Source organism: Hippocampus guttulatus, chromosome 7 (genome assembly GCF_054856545.1).
Source record: "Hippocampus guttulatus isolate MCC_2025c chromosome 7, RoL_Hgut_1.0, whole genome shotgun sequence".
Lineage (NCBI taxonomy): Eukaryota > Metazoa > Chordata > Actinopteri > Syngnathiformes > Syngnathidae > Hippocampus > Hippocampus guttulatus.
The window spans coordinates 11,922,978-11,944,813 of record NC_141267.1 but is presented as its reverse complement, the minus strand read 5'-3'; the positions used below and the strand labels follow the sequence as shown (position 1 = coordinate 11,944,813).

Sequence of the window (21,836 nt, the reverse complement as noted above, 5' to 3'; positions counted from 1 at the left end):
TGTAGCACCGATTCTGGCCCCCCCTGTGGCCCCCCCTCCGAGCGCAGATTACGCAGTCGTGCCGAGTCGCCGACGCGAAAGGTGGAACCAAAGTGCGTGATTTAACATTCTAGTCGGACCCTTTAGTGTGCTGCGCCATTTAAAAATGAGCGGGAAAATGAGAAGCAGTCCGCAGAGAAGGAAATTACCACGACACGAGTGCTATTTGCGTGTGTGCGTGCGCGCGCGTGTGTGTGTGTGTGTGTGTGCACGTGTGTGTGCGTGTGTGTGTGTGTGTGTGTGTGTAACTTTTTTAGTCTCCCTTTTTATTTTAATTTTTATTTAACAGGATCAATATATAAGACATTGCCTTTTAAAATTTGGATAATTATATGCATGTAAAACATGTAGCTTCAGTGTATTTGCAATTTTTGTCCCCGGCAGGCTGGTACCATATCATCCCCCGGCTTGAATATTCTCAACAGATGGACACGGCATATTGTTACGCTTGCAGACATTTTAGCCCTCCTAATACTGTTTTTTTCTCATCACTGTAATGTTATGACTACAATTTCAAAGTCTGAAGAAATAAAAAGTCAAATAAGATTTCGAATCAGTCTTTTTAGCCCTGGGTTGAATGTGCCCCCCCATCAAAACCCCTGGCCCCAGCCCGGCCCCCTCAGTGAAATTGATCCAGAACCGCCCCTGCGTAGCTGAGAGTAACATTGCTCCACTACCCTGTTGGTGGCATAAAGCAAGTGTGCTAACTGCCGTACACAACAAACTTCCTTTCACTTCAGCACCATCTGCTGGATCTGGCGGGTTGACACCAACAGAAGAAAAGGTGGAAGTTCCTGTGCGACCCCTCTACAAACTTTGGTGGACATTTTGTGTAACTGTGGTAACTAGCTAGCTAGCTAACGAACTCACAAACTAATAACAGTGATCAAAATATGAGTCCGCATATCAGTACAATCGCGATAACCTCAACTGAGCATTCAGCCAGGGATGGTGCCACACTGGGGCTAGGTGGGGGCACTTCAACACCATCAGAAATATGTGCAGCCCCAGTTAAGACCCTCCAGCATTGTATATAATATTCTGACAAGAAAGAATCAATAATATGATGACGTTGCTCTCCAAGTATGGCAATTTTGTGCTTTTTCGCAGAAGACCAAAAGAGAAGTGTGTGATTTATGTTTGATTCTTTAGGTCTTTGTTGTATCACGTGGCAGACACATTAGGCCGGTTCCTAAGGGGGTTTATGTGACACCAAGGTCCGGTTGTTCTCTTGAGTCAATGTTCCTCCCCTGCTGACAGTACAGGATAGTGCTGGGAGGTGGGCGGGTGTTCTTGTCAACAGCACAGCTTGCATCACTTCATCACTCGGACTGTTGTTGTTTCGCCCTCTGCTAAACTCATTTCAGCCTCTGTCTTCCCCGGAATCGATGCCCCACTCGGTCAAAAAGACCAAGACAAAAACATAAAAGTCTACTGAGTGATGGAATAATGCACTTTGATATTTTCCCTATTTTAATTTGTCCCGTGAGTGCACATTGAATCAATGGGGGCAGTGTGTGAGTATGCGAGTATGTGTGCGTATTCTTTAATGTGTGTAAATGGATTAGAATTGTTTGGATTTGGACAGGAAAACAGTTGCAAGAGGAGCATTCTAACCGCTAGAGAGCACTGTTGGTCTCTGTATGAAACTCAGAATAAGGACAATATTTTTTTTGTAAAAGGAGCTCATCTGTTCTGTGCTATGTTAAACCTCTGAGCTCATTTGTTATAATTTCATGACAATGTTTTATATGTTCAAATTTGTTCAGAAAATTGATCGGGCTTGTGTATAATTCAGCCATTGCACAACAAACGTAGTGATTCACATTATCATACATGATTCGATTGAATTCGTGGTATAGTTATCTAAACATAAAGATTATCAGGTCATGACATTTATTCATGCTGTAAGGCCTTTGCGAGCAGGAATGCGTTGTGTGTTTTCTTATTCCGTTTATCATTTCATCTGAATCATTAAGGAAGACAAGGGTTGTGACATTTTTGCTTGAGAATCAATGTTATGAATAATCGCGAACTTGAAATTCAACAGCCATTGGCAATTGTGCTCTGATAAAAAACAAAATAAAACAATACATTAAAAGCATCATATTAAATTGAACCGCTTTCCTTCATTTTATAGTTTGTATGCGTTTACCTTTTGACACAACCCATTTTACACATTATCAATTAACCACTGTGAAACACTACATAAAAATTAGATACAAGTTTATTACGGTTGGCACCTGCGGACAGTTTGGGAACCCGTGTGTGCGTGTCTTTGGAAATGGGATCATTCGGACAGAGAGGATGAGCACAAGTCACAATGTTTTCTGAGCCAGCGGAATAATTAAGTGAGAGAACATCTCAACAATGGTTGATAACTGAGGGAAAAAAAGAATGGCTTGTCAGCCCACTCGTAGGCCATAGCCAAAGAATAACAGAATTTGGCATGCTGACTGGTGTTAATTCCTCACATTGTTCATTGCCTGAAGTGTCCATTTTACAAACTACTGTGAAAGTGCCATCTGCTTGAATGAGATGACCTCTCAGCCATACAGTGAAATCCAACTGGCACAAGCATGAAGACACAAATTTGCATGAGGGCTTTACGAAATACCATTTAGTCAAGTAGTCGTCACACAGCTGTAGATGGCTTTATTTCCGCGGTGATAGATTGAAGATTTGATCATAGTTTTCATGAAAACCAAATGAAATATATTAGAATTAAAGGTGCTATGTGAACATATTCAAAAATATACTGGAATGAATTGATAAACCTATATGGCAATAAAAGGGACTATGAAAATAAAATGGAAATTAATGAACAGACTTCTGAAAATGGAAATATACGGTCATCAGATAAAAAGGATGTGAACCCTTGGGGATTATCTAGATTTCTGCACATAGCGGTAATCAAATGTGATTACATTTTTCTTCAATATCACACAAAAACATGTTTTTTTGTTTTGTTTTGTTTTTCTTGTTCATTTTTCCATCAATGATAGCAGTGCATCCAGAGCCTGAGGTAGAAAAGCAGTTCAAAACCACAATGGGGCCTCCACAATACTTCACAGGTGGGTTTTGATCGTGGTGTGCTGTCTTTTCCCGACTCATATTTTCTGTTCCCTCCAGACAACTCAACTTAGGTTTTAACTGTCCAAACATTTCTTTGACAGTAGCGCCGTGGAACATCCACTCGCATTACTGCAAACTTCAAATCTGTTGCAATATTTTTTGGACAGCAGTGGCTTTCTCAGTGGCGTCCTATGACATCCATTCTTATTTCACAGATTTATCAACATATTAACTGGAAGTGTGCATCCGACATGAGGATTTTTTTTTCACCTCTGTGAGGATTGCGCACTATGCTCGAGCCACAAATAGGGAGAGTGGCTTCCGTGCTGAACTTTCTCCATTTATGGATAAACCTTTTGAGAGGCTGTGAAATGTTGCTGCTCTTTAACTTCAAATGATTATTCTGTGTATCGTGGCAATCCTTAACAGTTCATCCACTTGTACCGCAGCTGTAAAATATACTTTTCCCCCCTTCTTTCCTACATACATTCCTATCCATCTTTGTGTGCACACCCGTTATGTCTTTTCCACATAGGGCTGTAAATCAGCTGGTCTATGTGTAGATTTCCAGGTGCCCCCCCCCCCCCCCCCTATCCTTTCACCATTCCCACCACCCCCTCCATTAGTCTTCCCCATCACTTCTACCTTCCTACAATTCCCACTCAAACCGGTGCTGCTTTTCATCCTGCTGGAAGGCACCTCGAAGATGCTCAGATGATCCGCGGACTGGTTCTCAACCATACTTTCTACGCAGCCCAGGACCGTGACAAGTATCTGGTGTGAGAGTGTCCTCGGAGGGTACAGTGAGTACCCTGAGGGGCCTGCCTGCCTTGTTTGGCAGAAAGCCTGGTATCCCCCCTCACATCTCCAGCACCGGAGATGCCCTCGCCTCCCAATGATGGAGGTGAGTTGAATACTACAGACTGACAAATCTTTGCACCGAAACATGCACACATACAACTGCTGTTCTCTGATTCATTAAACCAAAGCCACATAAAAGATATGCATTTAATTTTGATTCAAAAGATTTCACACTCATCTAACCATTCCCAGTCCTACTGTTCTGTGAAAAAAATCTCTTGTTTTTATCTGACTTATTTAATTAATTCCTCCTCTCCATCGTGCAACACACATACTAGATGTTAGACCACACTAGAATTCCCTGCAGAAATGAGGCACCCTTCCCACTTTTCTGTGCAAGCTGTGACAACATCAAGTCGGCTTGTTCTGATGTGTCCTGTCGCTACCTCTAGAGGATCGAGGCGCATCCCCCGTGAACTTGCCATCTGTGGGCTCCTACCAGGGCCATGGCAAGAGGAAGGTGCACACCAAAAAGAAGAAGGGCATCATCAGTGCCAATGTTGCTGGCACCAAATACGAAATTGGTATGGAGTTACACTGATTTCTAACAGAATGAGCTTCGAAGTAGCAGAATTTGTGTTTGTTTTCAGGCACAACTGAAGCAGCTCAACTTTATTTTTAGAGCACTTTAAAAACAACCCCAGGTATTGGTGGATGCTATACATAAGGTAAAAATCAGACATATAAAAACACCCCAAAGATAGTTAAAATAATAAGTAACATAAGGGTGGGGGCGAGTGGGGGGCCTATTTTGGTAGAAAGGCACCCATGTGCTCAGTGTAAAAATGGGTGCAACTTCATTTCCATGTCATGCCAGAGCAAGTCAAGTTTTGGTTTGGGGTTCGGACACACGGTCGTAGGTGCAAGGCGGTCTCCAATTGCCCATATATCATGCACGGCCAACTATATCATCCGCAAGGGGAGCTCTTGCAGTTCACCTGTTTAAGCGCATTTGTGTAGCCTAGGAAAATATCGAAACAAGAAAACTAAAGCCATGCGCACTGTGAGACTGCATTTTGCGCTCGATTGTGATCCGGCACAAAACTAGGGCTGTGGAGTCCATTTTTTCAGTCATATACTTGCTGTAAATTCAGTAATGTTTCATAAGTTCATGAGAACAATTCTAATTTTCACAAATGAAAATATTTACCAAGGAAACCAAGGTAATAAAAAGTGTGAAAGCTTGAAAGCTGGAGTCAAAATAGCCCATTGCGGTTTAGCCTGCCAAAATGGTGACATTTAACATCTTCAATTAAAGCTAAATGAGTTTCAGCATGGTGAAACTACTTGTGTGGAGGCAATCCCTGCAATTTTTTTTTTTACTGAGGTAACCTAATGTGGCAGTCAGTGTTTTTGAGACAGGCTAAAACAGCGCAGTAAGCACTCCTTCCATGTTGGCTATATTGTGTGGCGTCAAAGCTCTCAGGGGTGAACTACAACCTTTGAAACTAAGGAGTCAGCAGCAGTGTAAGAGAAATCAGGGCCGGTCAGAATCCAGTATGTAGATGGGAATCAAGCTGTGAATCATTTTGCTTGCTGTGATCAGATCCTCATTGGCCCTGTTAAGGAGAGAGCTATGCACCATGTCCAGGGAAAAGTAGCACGAAAAGCTTAACAGATGGGCCATAAATGCTGTGTCCTTTTCTGGCTATGTTTGGGAATGGAACAGGTGAAAGATCAAAGATAGTTGTAGCTTTCCTTATACCTGCGAAGGGGTGGTTGTGTATCCTGTGGTTCTCAGGGCATGTGTTCAGTGAGGTGGCTGAGACAAAATTGATTACGACTCGGGTCTCCTGTAACTTAATGGTAACTGTCAACACAGCCCTGCTGCAATGTAAATCCTCAAGTTATCAAAACACAGTTAACATCCACCAGCGTGAACAGATTGATGAAGTTACAACGCAACCGCTTTTTCTCCCATTCAAGTGATATCATGCAACATTAGGCAAGCTGGCATCAGGTTTGTGTTGGGTTTCGAGAAATGAATTAAGATGCTATTTTGTTTGGGCATCTGAATCTTTCATTACTCACTGAATAATGAATAGTTGCTGGATTAATGTCCAAATGGGCTCGACACCAATCTCTCATACTGTAGGTGTTCTCGTGGGATTTGAATGCATTAAGTAAAATTAATATATACATTCGTTTGGAGCCATGGCTGACATTTGATCTGCAACCATTTCATGACTAGTTAATATTGCTGAAAGGTTTTGATCTTTTGAATCAGCATGCGGGAGACCGTTTTAGTGAAATGATTTTGTGATGCGTGTCTTATTTACAAGTGCACATTTTTCAGGAGGTATTCATGTCATTATTAAATAAACCCTAAAGTAATCTTATAATGGAAATTTACTGAAAAACTTTTTTCTGTTTTGCCCGCGACTCTGTTCAGGACAATTGGTGTTGAAAACGAATAAATGAATGAATAAATACCTTCTTTGCCTGCTCTACTCCATTTTAATGTCAGTCTCTTCCCACCAGTTCGCATAGTCATCAATGAGATGGATTTTTTGAAAACACGTGATGAGGACGAGACTGCCAATCTCATCTGGAACGACTCGGCTGTACAGCATGAGAAAATTGCAGAGCTCAGGAATTATCAGGTACTCTGCATGGCTATCTTGTCAAGTCAGCACACCTTGGGGGCCGCATCGGCAGTGGGCTGAAGGTGTTACAAGAAAAAAATATTTTTGGTTTTATTGTTCGAGAAAGTTGTCGTGCAAACAGAATAATGTAAGACCCATCATACAATTTGATGCAGAACAACCAACATACACATCATGAAGTGTTGTTACAATTACTTGCAGCATTAAGTTGAGGGAGGATTTTCCACCAATATTCCTTTGAGGAAACAAAAAAAACAAAAACCTAGAAGTTAATCATTTATAAAAAGCAAAGGTGTGGTATTAAAATTTCCAATCCAAGAGCATTAAGATCCTAAATGATTTTTCCGCCTTATTCCTTATATTGTAATTCTTCTTGGTTGACACAAAACCATTTTAATTCGTTCTTGGAGGTCCTGGAGCAGCCTACAAATTCCCAACAGAATATTATATTTCATTTTGAATTGTACAGAAAGTCATTGCAGATTAGCAATGAGGATTATATATGAATATAAAAGAAGGTCTCCAGTTTCAATCAAGCCAGTTTCTTAATACCCTCAGCAGCAAAGTTTCTTTTGGGTAAAATATATTGCTTCGTATAGACACTGAAAAAAATGGTGCATTGAATTGACAAATTTTTATTTCGGCAAGCGGCTGCACAAAATGAAATCATCTGGATCCAGATACACTTCTTAAGTAGATGTATACTCTACTTCAAAAAATGCATCTGGATCCGGATGATTTTATGTCGTGCAACCACGATGAAATAAAATTGAGTAAATTTAACAAAAACTTTTTTCAGTGAATGTAGATGATGCATCCCATAGAATATGTTGTACATTGTAATCAGTTATGCCATTTATTGCTGGGGTGTGTCATATGATTATTTCTCAGTTGAAAAAAAAATCCCTCTATAATTGGTTTTGATTTCCTCTCACAAACTGCGGTGTCCTGCAGAATTGGCGTAATTGCGCAATTTCTTCCCAATGCCTAATTACATCTGTCTCATTGGGATAATAATCACATATCCTTTTTAGACTTTTTCTTTCACTTTTTCCCCCCTTCCAGTAATGTACTATGGGAGTTTGCTGTCAAGTTTAAGTTCATACAAGCCTAATTAACACCCCTGTTCAGGCTCATTTGGTCAAAGAATACACAAAACCCAAAGATTTTCTTTTACCCACCACCCCCACTTTTGGCACATTTAAAGCAATACATTCAGCTGTCACTGCAGGAGCTTACGATGCAGAACCAATTACCTCGGCCCCTCAGAGCCGAGATTGATCTTTTTTTTTTTCTTGCCTCTTCCCTCCCCAACCTTTAAAGTTGGAAAAAAACATTGTAAACTAAATAAGGGTTGCGAAAGGTCTCAGCGTCACCTTTTTGTTTTAAGTTCGTAATTGGGCATAAATGTCAGAACATTGTAAGCTCACTTCGGGTTGCTGCCTCTAATGTGCTCGTTTTCCGAAAGGGGCGGGGTGGAATTGAGTAGTGTAATGGCCTTAACAATGTAATTATGTCTGTCTGTTCCTCTGCAGAGAATTAATCATTTTCCAGGTATGGGTGAAATTTGCCGCAAAGACTGCTTAGCAAGAAACATGTCAAAGTAAGTTTCTCTCAAGTGCGTGTTGTACATCGAAATCAAGATCCTAAAAAAATAAAAGTGCAAATAAAAAAAAAAATGCAGTACAGTGGAACTAAGAGCGAACACAACAGGTTCAGAGAAGCTGGTTGACCTCTGAATTCGTTCACTTTGTGCGATTAGGAAGTAATGCAAGGAAAAAAGTTGATCTTCAGGTTTAAACTGTGGTCATCCTGAAATGTTTCTGGGCAATCTTTTACTAACATTTGAACATTATATACAAACAAGAGTAAAGGGTTTGAAGTACTAAATTTATGGTTGCTACTTTTTTAAAGCACGTCACCGGTTTTTAATATTCTGTCATACATGTAAAAGTAAAAAGTAAAGTTATATTTAATTCAAATTCAAGTTTCAATTGAAAATTTAGAAACAAAATGTGTACTCACTCAATTAACTTTGATGACTTTGAGTGAGTTTCTGGTATAAATTGTTATTTTCTTTTAATATTATTGTTGATTTATGACTGATATAGCTGTATCGTGCCTGTCGCGATGAGTGATGTATAGTTTACCACGTGACAGTGTATGTCGCACCAGGTTTTATTTACAGTTCTATGAAGTGTCATAAGATGCTTAATCTTGCGATTTTCTTCATTAGAGGCATTCGACTTTCAAGCTTCCGCTGTAATACGGCACCACTAATTTTTGTCTCTCCAGAATGATCAAGTGCCAATCCCAAGAATATAGTTTTGTACCCAAAACGTGGATCTTCCCTGCTGAGTATACGCAGTTCCAAAATTACGTCAAGGAGCTGCGACGGAAACGCAAGCAGAAGACATTTATTGTCAAACCAGCCAATGGAGCCATGGGTCACGGGTAGGTTAGAGGCAAAAACAAGTGTTCCAGAACAATCGAAAAACAACACCGATTGGGATACTTTCAGACAGCAAAAAGGATGATTTAATGAGAAGATAGACAGGAGCCGCATGACTGAGAGAGAAAGTTGAAAGGGGAGCAAATAAAGCACAAGCACAAGTCTCAGACGGGTGTTTGACCCTGGCATGGAAATAGCGTAATGGCGGAGCTCAGATTGATTGTGTGGGCTGAGAGGGTGTGCTAAATCTCTTTGTTGGCCTCTTTGTCCTCCATGGTCACAATCACCATAAATCAGAACTTATTGTTGCTAGATCTCACACACACACACACCTTTACACTTAACACACACACACTCGTCCCTGGCACCTACTGTACCTCCTCCCCTGAAGGCATGCGCATATGAATATTGGATTCCTTTATGAGGTACCATCAGCGCACACCAGGCAGACTGGAAAATGGACAAGGATATGGGGAAACATCTCTTATTATAAGATGGGCTGACTGCAGAAGTAAATGCATTTTTCATATGTGAAATCCCAGGGGTTAAAGGATAGAAAATGTCAAACTTCCATGGTAGTTTTTTTTTTTTACTATTCTGAAAGTGAAAGTATTCAGAGAACCGAATCCAGATGTCTTGAAATGTGAGCACTGTATTGTGGTCTATCATTCCAAAATGCCATTTTATTTCTAGCCACATTGTCACTAGACTGTGAACTTTCAAGAAACCTGATTTGGTTTAGTCAGCAAAAAAGTTACAGGAAAGTGTTTTTTAAACATTTTTTTTTCTTATTTCTGCCTTTTATAATTATTTGTCACTAAAAAGATTCTTAAAACTTTGGATTGACTAACCCCTTAGATGGGAGACATTTTTTCCAAGGGCGCCCTCAAAATCTTGATGCAAAATAAACACAATTACCATGTGTACCCCGAAATGCTTTTGGAATTATACATTTTTGGAACGTTTCAACCTTAATTTCAGAAGCTGTTTAATAGAAAGGAATTTGAGCACCTGACGTATAAAATTAAAGGCCCTTGTAGGTAGGTATGCATATTTTCTTCAATAAATTATTATTGCAAATTATTTTGTGTACTCCCAAGATGTGGTTTGTAAACACGCAGGGGTTCAAGGACCCGAGATTAAAACCACTGGCATACAGAGTAGAAACTTTGATTCAAGTGAACAATCCAGTTTATATCCAGAGTTGTTTTTTGGAACAAAAACTAAGATTTCCCTAAATATTTTTTGTTAGCAGTTGTATGGGAGATGTATTTTACAGTACTTCAGTATTCATCATTAGGACCAATAGATGGGGATACTGAAGTCTGAATAGCACAGTGTGCTTAACTCTCCCTCTAATTCTCTTTTAATTTGTCGTTTCTGGTATAACGTGAGCATTACTTATAGCTCGGTGTTGCACTAAGCTGTTATTTATTAAAGAATAAAATGCAGCTAAGACTGAATTACTGCAATAGATTTGGAATATGAAAGATGCTGAGCTGAGCTCAACATCTCAACAGCACAAGGCTGACAAGATTAGAGTTCCCTCTATTTTTTTGCATGTTATGCCGCAGCAGGAAATTAAGTTAGACCTACCCCCGTAATTTATTTTGCGGTCGGCCCACTAAATGAAGGTATTGTTTGTGTGTGCGAAGTTATAAAGGCAACAAAATCAAAGTCTGTGCGACGCTTAAAAAGGAGAGATCCCCTCTGGTGCCAAATTAAATAGGCAAGGGAGAGTGGGCTATGATTATGTGACACCCAGGCTCATCAATCATGTCGTCTTCTCCTCAGCTACTCCTCTTCGACTAACTAACACTGTTAACCCTCTCCTCATCAATCAGCTGCTGTCTGCCATTTAAGGCCACTCACATTATTGGTCAGGCTTCCATCAACTTGTCCCTGTTTGGGTCTGCTCAAGAGTGCCGATAAGTGGGCAGATGAAGCGCTGCTCTTTAACGCAGCAGCCTGAGTTGGAGCGAACACTAATGTGGTGTGATTGATAAGCGTACAGTAAAAACATTACTTTGCTGTCTAACCTGAAAAAGAAGACATGACTAGTTTAAAATGACTGGAAACCTGGACTCTCTCACTTCACTTGTTGATTTTCATTCGGTGAAGCAGCGAATCAATGTGACCAAAATAAAAACAAAACATGACGGAAGCTTCAAAGCTGTGCGTGCAACCAAGATAATCTCAGTCGACTTCAATGAGTGATGGTGATGTAGGTCAGTGGCTCTGAGTCTACATCTGGTGGTTGGAGGCTGTTTAACTCATTCAGTTCCAGCCAATTCTAGACCAAGTTTGAAAAGACGTTTAAAAACGTCTTTGGGAGTGAACGAGTTAACAGCGATCCCTCAAACCACCAACTCACATACATACACATGGACAGACACACACACACACACACACACACACACACACACACACACACACGGACACACACACTGCCCCGCAAATTCCGTGCACACTCACCTGCATGAATGCATGCATACAAACGCAACTCGGTCCACGTCTGTGTACTAAGCCTGAGTGCCAGTGACATGAGACCAAAGGAAATTGAATTAGAAGGAATGTAATGTAGAAATGAAGCCCAATGCCTGCTCATATTGACCTCATCGACCAGCAATGTTCTTTGATGAGGCGTTCCTCAGACAATTACAATGTTCTCCAGATGCTCACACAAAACCAGTATTGATGTTATACCTGTGTGCTTTTTGAACGTTGACTTTTCTTTAAAGGGCCACGTAATCAACAGAGTAAAAGAGATTTTGGAAGGCTCAGTGAGCTGCTGTGCTAAATAAGTCCTCACTGTTAAACTTGCCATAAATCACGCCAAGGGCACTTATTTAAAACCTGTTTCTATAGCAGGTCCTGCAGCAGTAGAAGGTCATATGAATACCACCAGGGCACCACGTTTCCAATCTTTTTACACCTTGGCAACTTTAATGAAAATACACAAAATCAAGCACACTAAGAAAATAAACCTTTACAGTCTTCCTTGTAACAGATTTTATTAATTTGTTTAAATATCATGAGAAGGGTAATGCTAATCTAGGGGCTAAATTTTAAAATACTGACATAGCTAAATGTTGCATCTGAGATATATGCCTATAACCATTAGCAATTTTAAATGAATACCCTCCAAGAAAACTGTAAAATGTGTACAGTATACAGTTTAGCTCCAGTTTTATCCATACAAGACACTGCCAATGTCATAAGTCAGTGTTCATAGTCGCTTCTATGCCATCATCTATCATTTTTCTAATTATCTTTTTGTCGTTACTATGCCATATTTTATTATTCTGCTGACGACACTCCAATTTCCCTCCCAGAGGATTAATAAAGGCTTCTGTCTATCTAGGATCTCACTTATCCGTAACTGTGAGAAGCTGCCTGCCCAGGAGCACTTTATTGTTCAGGAGTACTTGGACAAACCTTTCCTAATGGAGGGCTACAAATTTGATCTGCGAATCTACATCCTTGTTACTTCCTGTGACCCACTTCGCATTTTCCTCTACAACGACGGCCTGGTCCGTATGGGCACAGAGAAGTACCATGCACCCAGTGAGGCCAACCTGGTGAGTCATTTGCCCACACACCAATACACGCATTGAAAGCACACACAAGAAAACCTCCAAAGTCAACTACTGTCCACTCTGCGACTCTGGTTGACTTCCACTTTAGTCTAATTACAAAACAAAACTCTGATAAATTTTGTTTAGTAACCGTATTAACTGTAAACGTCTTGACAGTTTCATGTTCTTAACTCGTTCAGTGACAGTCATTTAAAGACGCTTTTTTACCCCAAATCTTGGGGAAAAAAGATAAATATAAATAAGTACCTGGGACTGAATGTGTGGAGTCTGAAATGACATAAAAATACAGCTTTGGGAGTGAAATTAACGGTCAATCAAGGGTAAGAATAAGTTCACCACTGTGAACATTCTTTTTTTTTTTTAATAGCAATAGTTGCACTGGCCATCAGGGATATTTAGACACACGTACCACTTTACTACTTACATTACTTGCCCATTTTCTTTCCCTTGGTCTTCATCATTTTCTCCTCACTGCCCTTCTATGGTGGCATAATAAAGCCAAATAAAATGCAAAAGAGACACTTGTGGACAATTCTGTGATCCATGTGATATTTTGTAATTTGAAAGTTCTGTTGTTGGTGTGGCTTTAATTCTCCTTTGTAACTTCTGATGTGGGCTGGTTTGAATTTTCTAGAATTGTAAATTTGTACAATATGCTGCCGGCCAACAAAAACAAGCTGCTGACCACAAATGGACTTCGGCACCACTGGCTTGTGTGCTCACAGCGCAGAAATTTCATGTGGTGCTCTTATTTTTACAGATGCTTTTAGGTGAATTCAAATGTGTACAACCCTTGGTGCCTTGAGTGACTTTTGAAGAGGTTCCACCGTAAATTTTAAAGCTAGCTAGAAGATGAATAGTTATATATTGGATTTAAACTGACGGTACATGCGATGGACAAATATAATACAATGCAGAAGCACATACCTCCATCTAGATTTGCCACACACTCTTTAGAGCTAAACGTATGTGTAACTCGCTGCAATCAAACATCATATTACTAGTATGGGGGCAAACGATACTTATGACACACACGCCTACACACTATCGTAGGATGTGAAAGTCTATACAGTAATGTATGCACACAGCTGAGTGTCGTGCATATTTCTTTTACTATGGAGCTATCCGCCTTAATGTTCTGCATGCACCAGCTTCATCTATTGTGTTGTGCACAGATACAAACACACCCACATACTTCTATCAAGCCCAATGTACATCAACACAATGCGTATTGTCTTACCAAGTCCGTGACACATGATAGAATCAAGCGTGCCATGGAGATGGATGTTCAATTCCACAGAGAGTGGCTGCCAGACAGCCATCAGGAGGTAGAGTGGCCTGCGGTCACAGTGTTATTCCCTTGTAGCTAAGGACGTGGGGGTATTATAAAGAGAGGGGTGTAACAAGGCCACTAATAGGCAACCACTCAGGGATGCATCTATGGGAACTACGGGGCACTGTAGCTCTTATCACTCTTATTTGATTCAGTTTTGTTTACACTGCATATGGCATTAACTCCCATCAGCAGTTCTCTCAGTGTACTTCTCATACACAACAGGTCTAGAGCCATACTATTTGTTTCTTTGCGGCAGCTCCGGCAGGCCAATGTCCCTGCTACAGGAAAGAAGCTCCTTCGCAGGACGCTTTCACTGACTCACAGATGCCAATTTACTCTGCTGTTTTGTCAGCATCAATAAATGCGCTCAGAGTTAAATAAATATACAGCGGCACTGATCTTAATGCTTGGGGGGGGGGGGTTTGTCTGTATTATATGTCAGAATTATGAGGCATCAGTCAGTGTGGCGGTGCACGTTGCTGTCTTTCGTGCAGCCAGTAGGTGGGTTGGTTCCCAGACAATCTCCCCACACCCAGCTACTGGATATCTCCAGTGCTGGATAATTGGGAGAGTTACGTCAGGAAAGGCAACTGAGCCAGAAATCAGGTTAGTCAATCAAGTTAGAAACATGATTCACTTTTGTGACCCCTGATGGGAGGATCCAAAAGAGAAGATTATATTAGATATTAGTGTGTATAGGGGATGGGCTTTTGAACAATTTTCCTTGATCAATTCATAGGGTAAAGGGGTGGTTGACACGCTAACTTCGCCTGGTAGCCGGATCATCACTGTTTATATTATTAATATTCAATCAGTTGTTATTCAAAATTGTGAAATGACAAACTTTGCACTTTATTTGGCATTATTTTATGGTTGGAACCAAGAACCAAACTTTTATGTTTTATTTTCTTGTGCATTTAGGCTATAAACCTGTTTGGCCCTGAATTTGTTGGCCTTCTGCTTAGCAGTGAAGTGTGTTACGCCTTTGAAAGTAATGACAGCGTTACATAAAGTTGCTGGACATCAGTTTCCACATCATCATGATTCTTGATGCTAATCAAATTGGTAAATGAATCTCATATGCTCATCTCAGGTTTGTAATTTTTAGAGTGTTCTGCCTTCTGGGATAATTCATCATCAATCACAAATGACTAATAATAGCAGAGTTCCCCCAATCAATAAAAATCCATACTATATTTGAGATTATGAGCTTTCCTTATGTATAAAGAATTAAACTGATGAAAAGGGACTTGATGGGCGTAAAATACCATCTGCTGAGGGCTTCTGTTTTTTTCATCATTATTAATACGACTGTACATTTTTACTAAACAAAATATGTCATCCTTCTCACCCAACCTTGTCTCCTCAGAGTCAGCTCTACATGCATCTTACCAACTACTCAGTCAACAAACACAATGAGAATTTTGAACGGGATGAGACGGTGGACAAAGGCAGCAAAAGATCCATCAGCTGGTTCACAGAGTTCCTGCGCACCAAAGATTACGACGTGGCCAAATTCTGGGGTGACGTCTCTGTACGTGGTTTGCCCACTACACATTCACATCAGACGTGCAGCAAATGCAAACAGCACATGCTCACCGGCATCTGGAAGCACACACTCACGTATACAGTACCCATGCTGCCTGTAACACAGAAAGTGGACCAGCAAAGGTTTGACAAGATGTGTTTTGACAGATATTCGGTCAGCTTTAGAATTTTGTTTAACCGACTGGAAGGAGACGGTCAAAACATCATTCCTGCAGGGTGAGCTCGCCACTCTGGCACTGTTCCCAGCTCATCTAAACACCTCTACTCCCCCCCCCCCCCCCACCCCCACACACTTTTGGTTGTAACCCCCTCGCTCTGACTTCTATTGACCACGGTTGTAAAACTGTCGCCTTGGTGGAAAGGATTTAGGCCCAAGCAAGTTGTTATAGTTTTTCTTGTGTAGTCCTGTAGTAAGCAAAGAGAAAATATATTTTTTTCTTTTTGTCTTCTGGACCTTTATGCTGCATCTTCCCATCCATTGGTGACACACCAAAGTGTCACCCACTGACTCAGCCAGATGTCCTCCACCTCTCTTGCCCTCTCATCCTTTTTTTCCATGCTATTTTGTCTGGAGCTGCACTTTGCTATTGCTCTCTGCCCATCATCCTTCGCTTTTCATCTTTGTGCTTACCACTTTGATGCATACAGACCAGGTGCCGGGCTGTTTGGACTATTTTCCTGCAAGGAGCACAACAAGAAAGCCAGAGACCATTATAGTACCGCTACTATGTTTTTTAAAATGTGCCTTTCAACTCAATTGCAAGTCTTTGTACGATATATCAAGAAGTGTAATGATGCTCTGAAAGTACAAGTGAATTTGACTCCGCTTAGACATAGTATGCTAGTGAGAAACATATAAAACAACTCCACAAAACATGCGCTCTGAGTTATATTGTTCAGTGGCTGAGACAAAAACGCCCACACCCACACACTCTTCTGACATCAAGGCTGGCATAGTGGGAGCAGGTGTCTGTACCGGGCAGCCTGTGGATTGGACAGTTGCACGGACCTATGTGAGGGACAGACGGTGGGGCTTTTGCCTTATCAGTCCAAGGCCAGAATATTGCATCCCCCTCTTGCACCCAATAGTTAGTGATTTCTGAGCAGTGTATGGGCCAGCAACACTGCATGGCACTTGACTCGGGAGCAAAATCTTTGTTGGAGGCAGGGGGGTGTTTGGGGGGGGGGGGGAGTACAAGCCAACAAAAACTAGCACAATACATGTCCAAACTCAAACATTCTTGTAGATTATTCCCTGCTTTCTGTCTGTAGCTTTAAATATCAAAATGTGCACTACTTGTGATGGTCGAACTGTTTGTTGTATCAATGTTTTATGGGGTCGAGAAATTTTTCCTTTTTCAATTTGGAATTTTTTTTTGTTCTACCAACCTCATTTGTGACGGTGTCATTTCTCTTTTTGTATCTCATGACAGGAACTGGTTGTAAAGACATTAATAGTGGCGGAGCCCCACGTGCTGCACGCGTACCGCATGTGCAGGCCTGGTCAGCCACCAGGGAGCGACAGTGTCTGCTTTGAGGTCCTGGGCTTTGACATAATCCTGGACCGTAAACTCAAACCTTGGCTCCTGGAGGTACAGTTTCATTGGCATCTAGAACAGTTTTGAAATAAATATCTTTACATTGCTATTTAAATGAAAATCGGATTTTCCTCACGTTTAAATGAGTTCCTCACATTTTAAATGATGAAGTGGTTTTAAACCCCAAGATTGACTGGCTACCAATGTGTACCCACCCTCCAAGTTCTTCTAGTTTACTCACAACCCAAATAAGGTCAAGCACTATCGTCAATGGACGGACAGATAGCAATATAGAATTGCCACTCTTCGATTAAAAGTGGTATTAGATAGTATGTGTGGTTCAGAAATAAGTGCTGCAGTCTGCAGAGTCTCATCTGTCCAGTTGCTAACAGCGGCTACTGAAGTGAAGCACTGTTCCATCCAGCAGGAGAGAGGGCAACGGTGCCTCACTCTGACAGAACGCATAAACACACACTGATTTTCTTGTACACTCTTGTTCCTGGTGCACAGAAACGCTGAGACACACCCACATGGCTTCTAATGTGTATGTGTGTGTGTGTGTGTGTGTGTCTCTCTCTGTCTCTCTCTCTCTCTCTATATATACGTGTGTATATATATATATATATATATATATATATATATACACATAAAAAAATCCTCGTCTCACCCCTCGGGTGGTGTCCGTCCCTCATTCAGCTCGGGTCCTCTACCAGAGGCCAGGGAGCTTGAGGGTTCTGCGCAGTATCCTTGCTGTTCCCACATATATATGTATGTATATACATATATATATATATATATATATTAGAGCTGTCAAACGATTAAAATATTTAATCTAATTAAAAATGCAACTGTCATAATTAACTCAAATGAACTAAAAATTAATCGTGATTACTCGCGCATTTTTTATCGTTTCTGAATTTCCTTTTATATTTTTTGTCCTATTTTTTCCCATTTTAATGCTCTCGTCAACATGGAATCATGAATCAGTTTTCTATGTGCAAAATGCAAATATTTACTGAAATAACAATTTCGATTTTCAATTTTACCTGAACATTTTTCACTTGGCGCAGTGATTCACACATAATCTCTCACACAATATTACTGTCTATATATAAGAGTGAAAAAAATATTTTGTCACACAACAGCTGCTTTAACAGCTCTTTTTATGGAATCAAAACAGAGCAATATAACATTATAAAGTGCACATCTAAGGTAAACTAGTACTCAGCCTATAGTGGATTTAAGCCATGGTTGCATACTTCGTTTTTCTCAAGTTTGCTTTGAAAAACAGCAGTCAGGCTATGTTGATTCTGTTGGTCCTTCTTGCGCGCAAGTCTCTCTACGGTTTTGTGTAGACATACAGTAATTTCGGATGACTACACGTGGTTCGATGACAACACTGGAGACGTTTTATTTTCAGTATGGTCGCTACCACTGCACCACTGAACTGTCGACGTGTCTCAGCGCACCGTTGCTGTCAGACGAACACAGAGAAGCTCCACCCCCATTATTTATATAGACGCGGAACACGGTAACCGTCCACATAAAATAGTTCCAAACAAGTAACAATCGCGTCAGTGGCATACATCGAACTCAACAGAATGCCTGTCGTGTTATCCATTTTCTTCACTTTGAAATGATCCATAGCTGTCTGTCTTAGACGAGGGGGCGGAGTACTCACATCAGCTGTGTGCTTGGCCATTAAGTGGTATTTCAGACTCGACGTGCTATGATGATAGCTCAGTTTACAACTGCAAAACATACAGATAACTTTGGTCTTGTCAGTGGAACAATCTGGCAAATTTTTAAAAGTAAACTTTCCATTCATAAACTCTTTAAGTATCCGTTTTCGGTGTCTCGCGCTGCCGTGGCTGGCAAAACAAACGTGCGTGGACCTGTGCAGCGCGCTTGTTGTTTTGTTTCTGGTTTATTTATCGAGAAACGTAACATTCGCTGTTATGTGTGCCGCGTTAATCTCGCGAGAAAAAATTTAATCCCGTTAAAATTCATTTAAATTAATGCCAATAAAAACGCGCTAAACTGACAGCTCTAGTATATATATGTTATTGTACATTCAAAGGACCGTTTAAGCAGGCCGAGACTCAATTACATGCATGCACACACTCACTTACACCCACATAAAACATAAGTAGAGGAAGACAGTATGTGCATGGAATGTACACACAGAAAACACACACACACACACAAACATATATAGGTCAGGATAGCACGAAACACACCCTTAATTCAACGTCAATCTCTCAAGTGTCACTCATTGCAGAGTGGGCTTCAATTTAGAGTCCACTCCAGGATTTGCGGCCGACCATTGTCATGTCACCCAGTCAGTTAAAGCCTGACCTAAATCCTAAAACCAGACTGAGCAACTCCCCCACCATCTCCTTTCTTCCATTCCCTGCTCCCCCAAAATGGACTAAAGGGGCGAATGCTCCGGAGACTTTTGCCAGGTTGTTGCCATCACGCTGCCTAAAAGGACAATTGAGATGCAGTACTGATATGTACACATGATTGTACGAAGTATAGGAGTACCAGACTATGGCCACACCGGATAAAACATATGTGAAGAATAAAGACACAATAAAGTCAAAATTACAAGTCATAATATTACAAGAATGGAAGTAAAAATCTGACAATTTATTCCTTTAATTTTCATGTAAAAATGTGATACTGAAAGAGTAATCTTGCAATTCGACATCAGGTTTTTATGAGTGATTGTAAAAATCAGCACACAATGTCTTTGCCTTTAGAGACCTGCCATACAATAACCATTAGCTAGTAGTTAAAAACATGGCTGGTTTATGGCCCAACATATTTTGTGATGTAATATTGAACATTCATTTTTTCATTCTTTGAAGTTTGACTGTCTTACTTAATTTTTAGATATTATAATTTGCTTTTCTGCATGGCTCTTTCGACTTTGAAATGGTAGAAGGACTGATATTTGCAGTCTATGTTTGGGATTCTTCATTTTGTTACCTGGCTTTTTTGCTTTGCGATTCTGCACCTGTATCACGTGACAAAGGACACAGAGGAGGAGTGCTACTTCTGTTTCAGTGTGACTGTGTGTACATGTGTGTGTGTGCGCATGTTGAGTGCGTGTGACACATGGTACAGAGCCATGATTGCGGTTGTTCCACTCCAGCAGTAATGATTCCCCCTGTGCGACGAGCAGCTCTCTATAACGTTCATCAATTAACATCCTTCACGCATACACCTACTGCCTCTTTCATGCAACATTTACAGCAACAGTCAGTTATTGCCAAAACTCAACATGATTAGTCAGGGGACAGTTGTTGGAATCAAGAACCTTTCTTAAATGCTCTCTGCGCAGGCTGTCAAGTCTGAAAATAACTTTATTACATCTGTAGCCTGTTGATGTGCATTTGTTATTCAATCGGGACGTGAAACGCAGCAAGGACAGGCTTTCTGAAAACTGTGCCCTTTGGCAAGCCCTCAAGCTTGAATTTAATTTATTGAAACATTACTTTGCTGCAGTTTGAGGTTAATTAAATCTATTTCAAACCATTTTGCGATATCTAATTTGCAACTTTTCTTTACTTCCAAAACGGTCAGAGTCGTGTCAGGAATTGAAACACGATCTCATCTCCTCAAGTTTGTTCTTAATTAGTAGATGTAACCGCTCAGGTTTCACTGTTGGTGTCATTGTGAATTAACCACTCCACGCCTGTTTGCTGCTTTACCCAGTGCGCCATTCTGACACGACATCCTCTCTTACTCCTTCAAATGTCCACGTTGGTTGTTGGACATGCATACTTGCAGACAGGAAATGGATGGAACTCCAATCTGTATAAACTCAAAGCCAGGCGGATACCTGAGTGCTCGATAGTATCAAATATAAGAATGTGTCAAATTAAATTAGCCCTTTCCGTTGCATTGGTGCTAAAAATCATGTCATTTTCTGAGAATTTGTAGGAGGCCGGTGATTGAAAATGAACATGTCTTCCTCTCACATGCTCTCATTAAAGACAGACCAAGAGTAGCAATTTTTGGAGGTCTCATATTTTGAGAGTTTTGCCTCAGAAAGGTGAAGATACAAATATCTGAATAAAATATGTAAACTGCCTCAAGACTATGTATGACAAATGCATACCAGCTAAATCTCTTCACAGGGAAAACAATTACAGGCAAGAGTAATGACTCTTCAATTAAGGTCAACAATTGGAGAGCGAGAGATATGGAGAAAAGGGAGAGAGCCAGGCGTTTTTGTAACTTGGTACTATAGTGGTTAACGTTTGTGCATAATGACTCCTGCTCAATCCCATTTTTGCGATCAACAGGCAAGGACACAGAGATCACCTGGCTCACAATGTCTGTTATAGCGGATCACAAAAAAGCTCTTCCACATCACAACTGTACAATGATTAATTATGTGATGAAGAAATTGGTCACATTTGTGGACACAACAGTCCCTCACCCAAACGGGAGACTTCCATTAAAGCTGCCCAGACAGCATGCCTTGCATAACGGAAACATTTCATTAAACTTATTTAATTGCAAACCACAAGCACACACACTTGTGCCTTATCTCTCAATATAGACACATTGTACCCCCTGTCATCCAATTCAGGCTTCAATCCTCACTCGCCATGCCGTAGTTTACATTAACTCAACTGTGTGGTAGCGTATACCAGTTTGAAAGCTGTTGGAAAATTGAGGACGCACTCAATGTTAATTGTCAGATTGTAACTCATAGGAATCATCACCTGTAAGCCATCTAAAAATTCAGTCATATGAATGAAATCT

At 40.7% G+C, this 21,836-nt stretch overlaps 1 protein-coding gene across 8 annotated transcripts in view; it reads left to right on the top strand.

The window, feature by feature from the left end:
• ttll7 (tubulin tyrosine ligase-like family, member 7) overlaps nucleotides 1-21,836 on the top strand; it is a 65,630-nt gene that overhangs the window by 5,287 nt on the left and 38,507 nt on the right. For 6 of the 8 annotated variants that reach the window (XM_086116103.1, XM_086116101.1, XM_086116105.1 and 3 more), the window contains exons 2-10: nucleotides 3,045-3,113; nucleotides 3,650-4,018; nucleotides 4,368-4,499; nucleotides 6,457-6,578; nucleotides 8,117-8,184; nucleotides 8,877-9,035; nucleotides 12,398-12,614; nucleotides 15,338-15,502; nucleotides 16,950-17,108. In XM_086116103.1, the coding sequence (XP_085972229.1) occupies nucleotides 3,994-4,018; nucleotides 4,368-4,499; nucleotides 6,457-6,578; nucleotides 8,117-8,184; nucleotides 8,877-9,035; nucleotides 12,398-12,614; nucleotides 15,338-15,502; nucleotides 16,950-17,108 (1,047 nt within the window). In that variant the 5' untranslated portion in view covers nucleotides 3,045-3,113; nucleotides 3,650-3,993. The remainder of the gene's footprint in view (nucleotides 1-3,044; nucleotides 3,114-3,649; nucleotides 4,019-4,367; nucleotides 4,500-6,456; nucleotides 6,579-8,116; nucleotides 8,185-8,876; nucleotides 9,036-12,397; nucleotides 12,615-15,337; nucleotides 15,503-16,949; nucleotides 17,109-21,836) is intronic. The other 2 variants (XM_086116100.1, XM_086116099.1) reach the window with 2 other exon arrangements.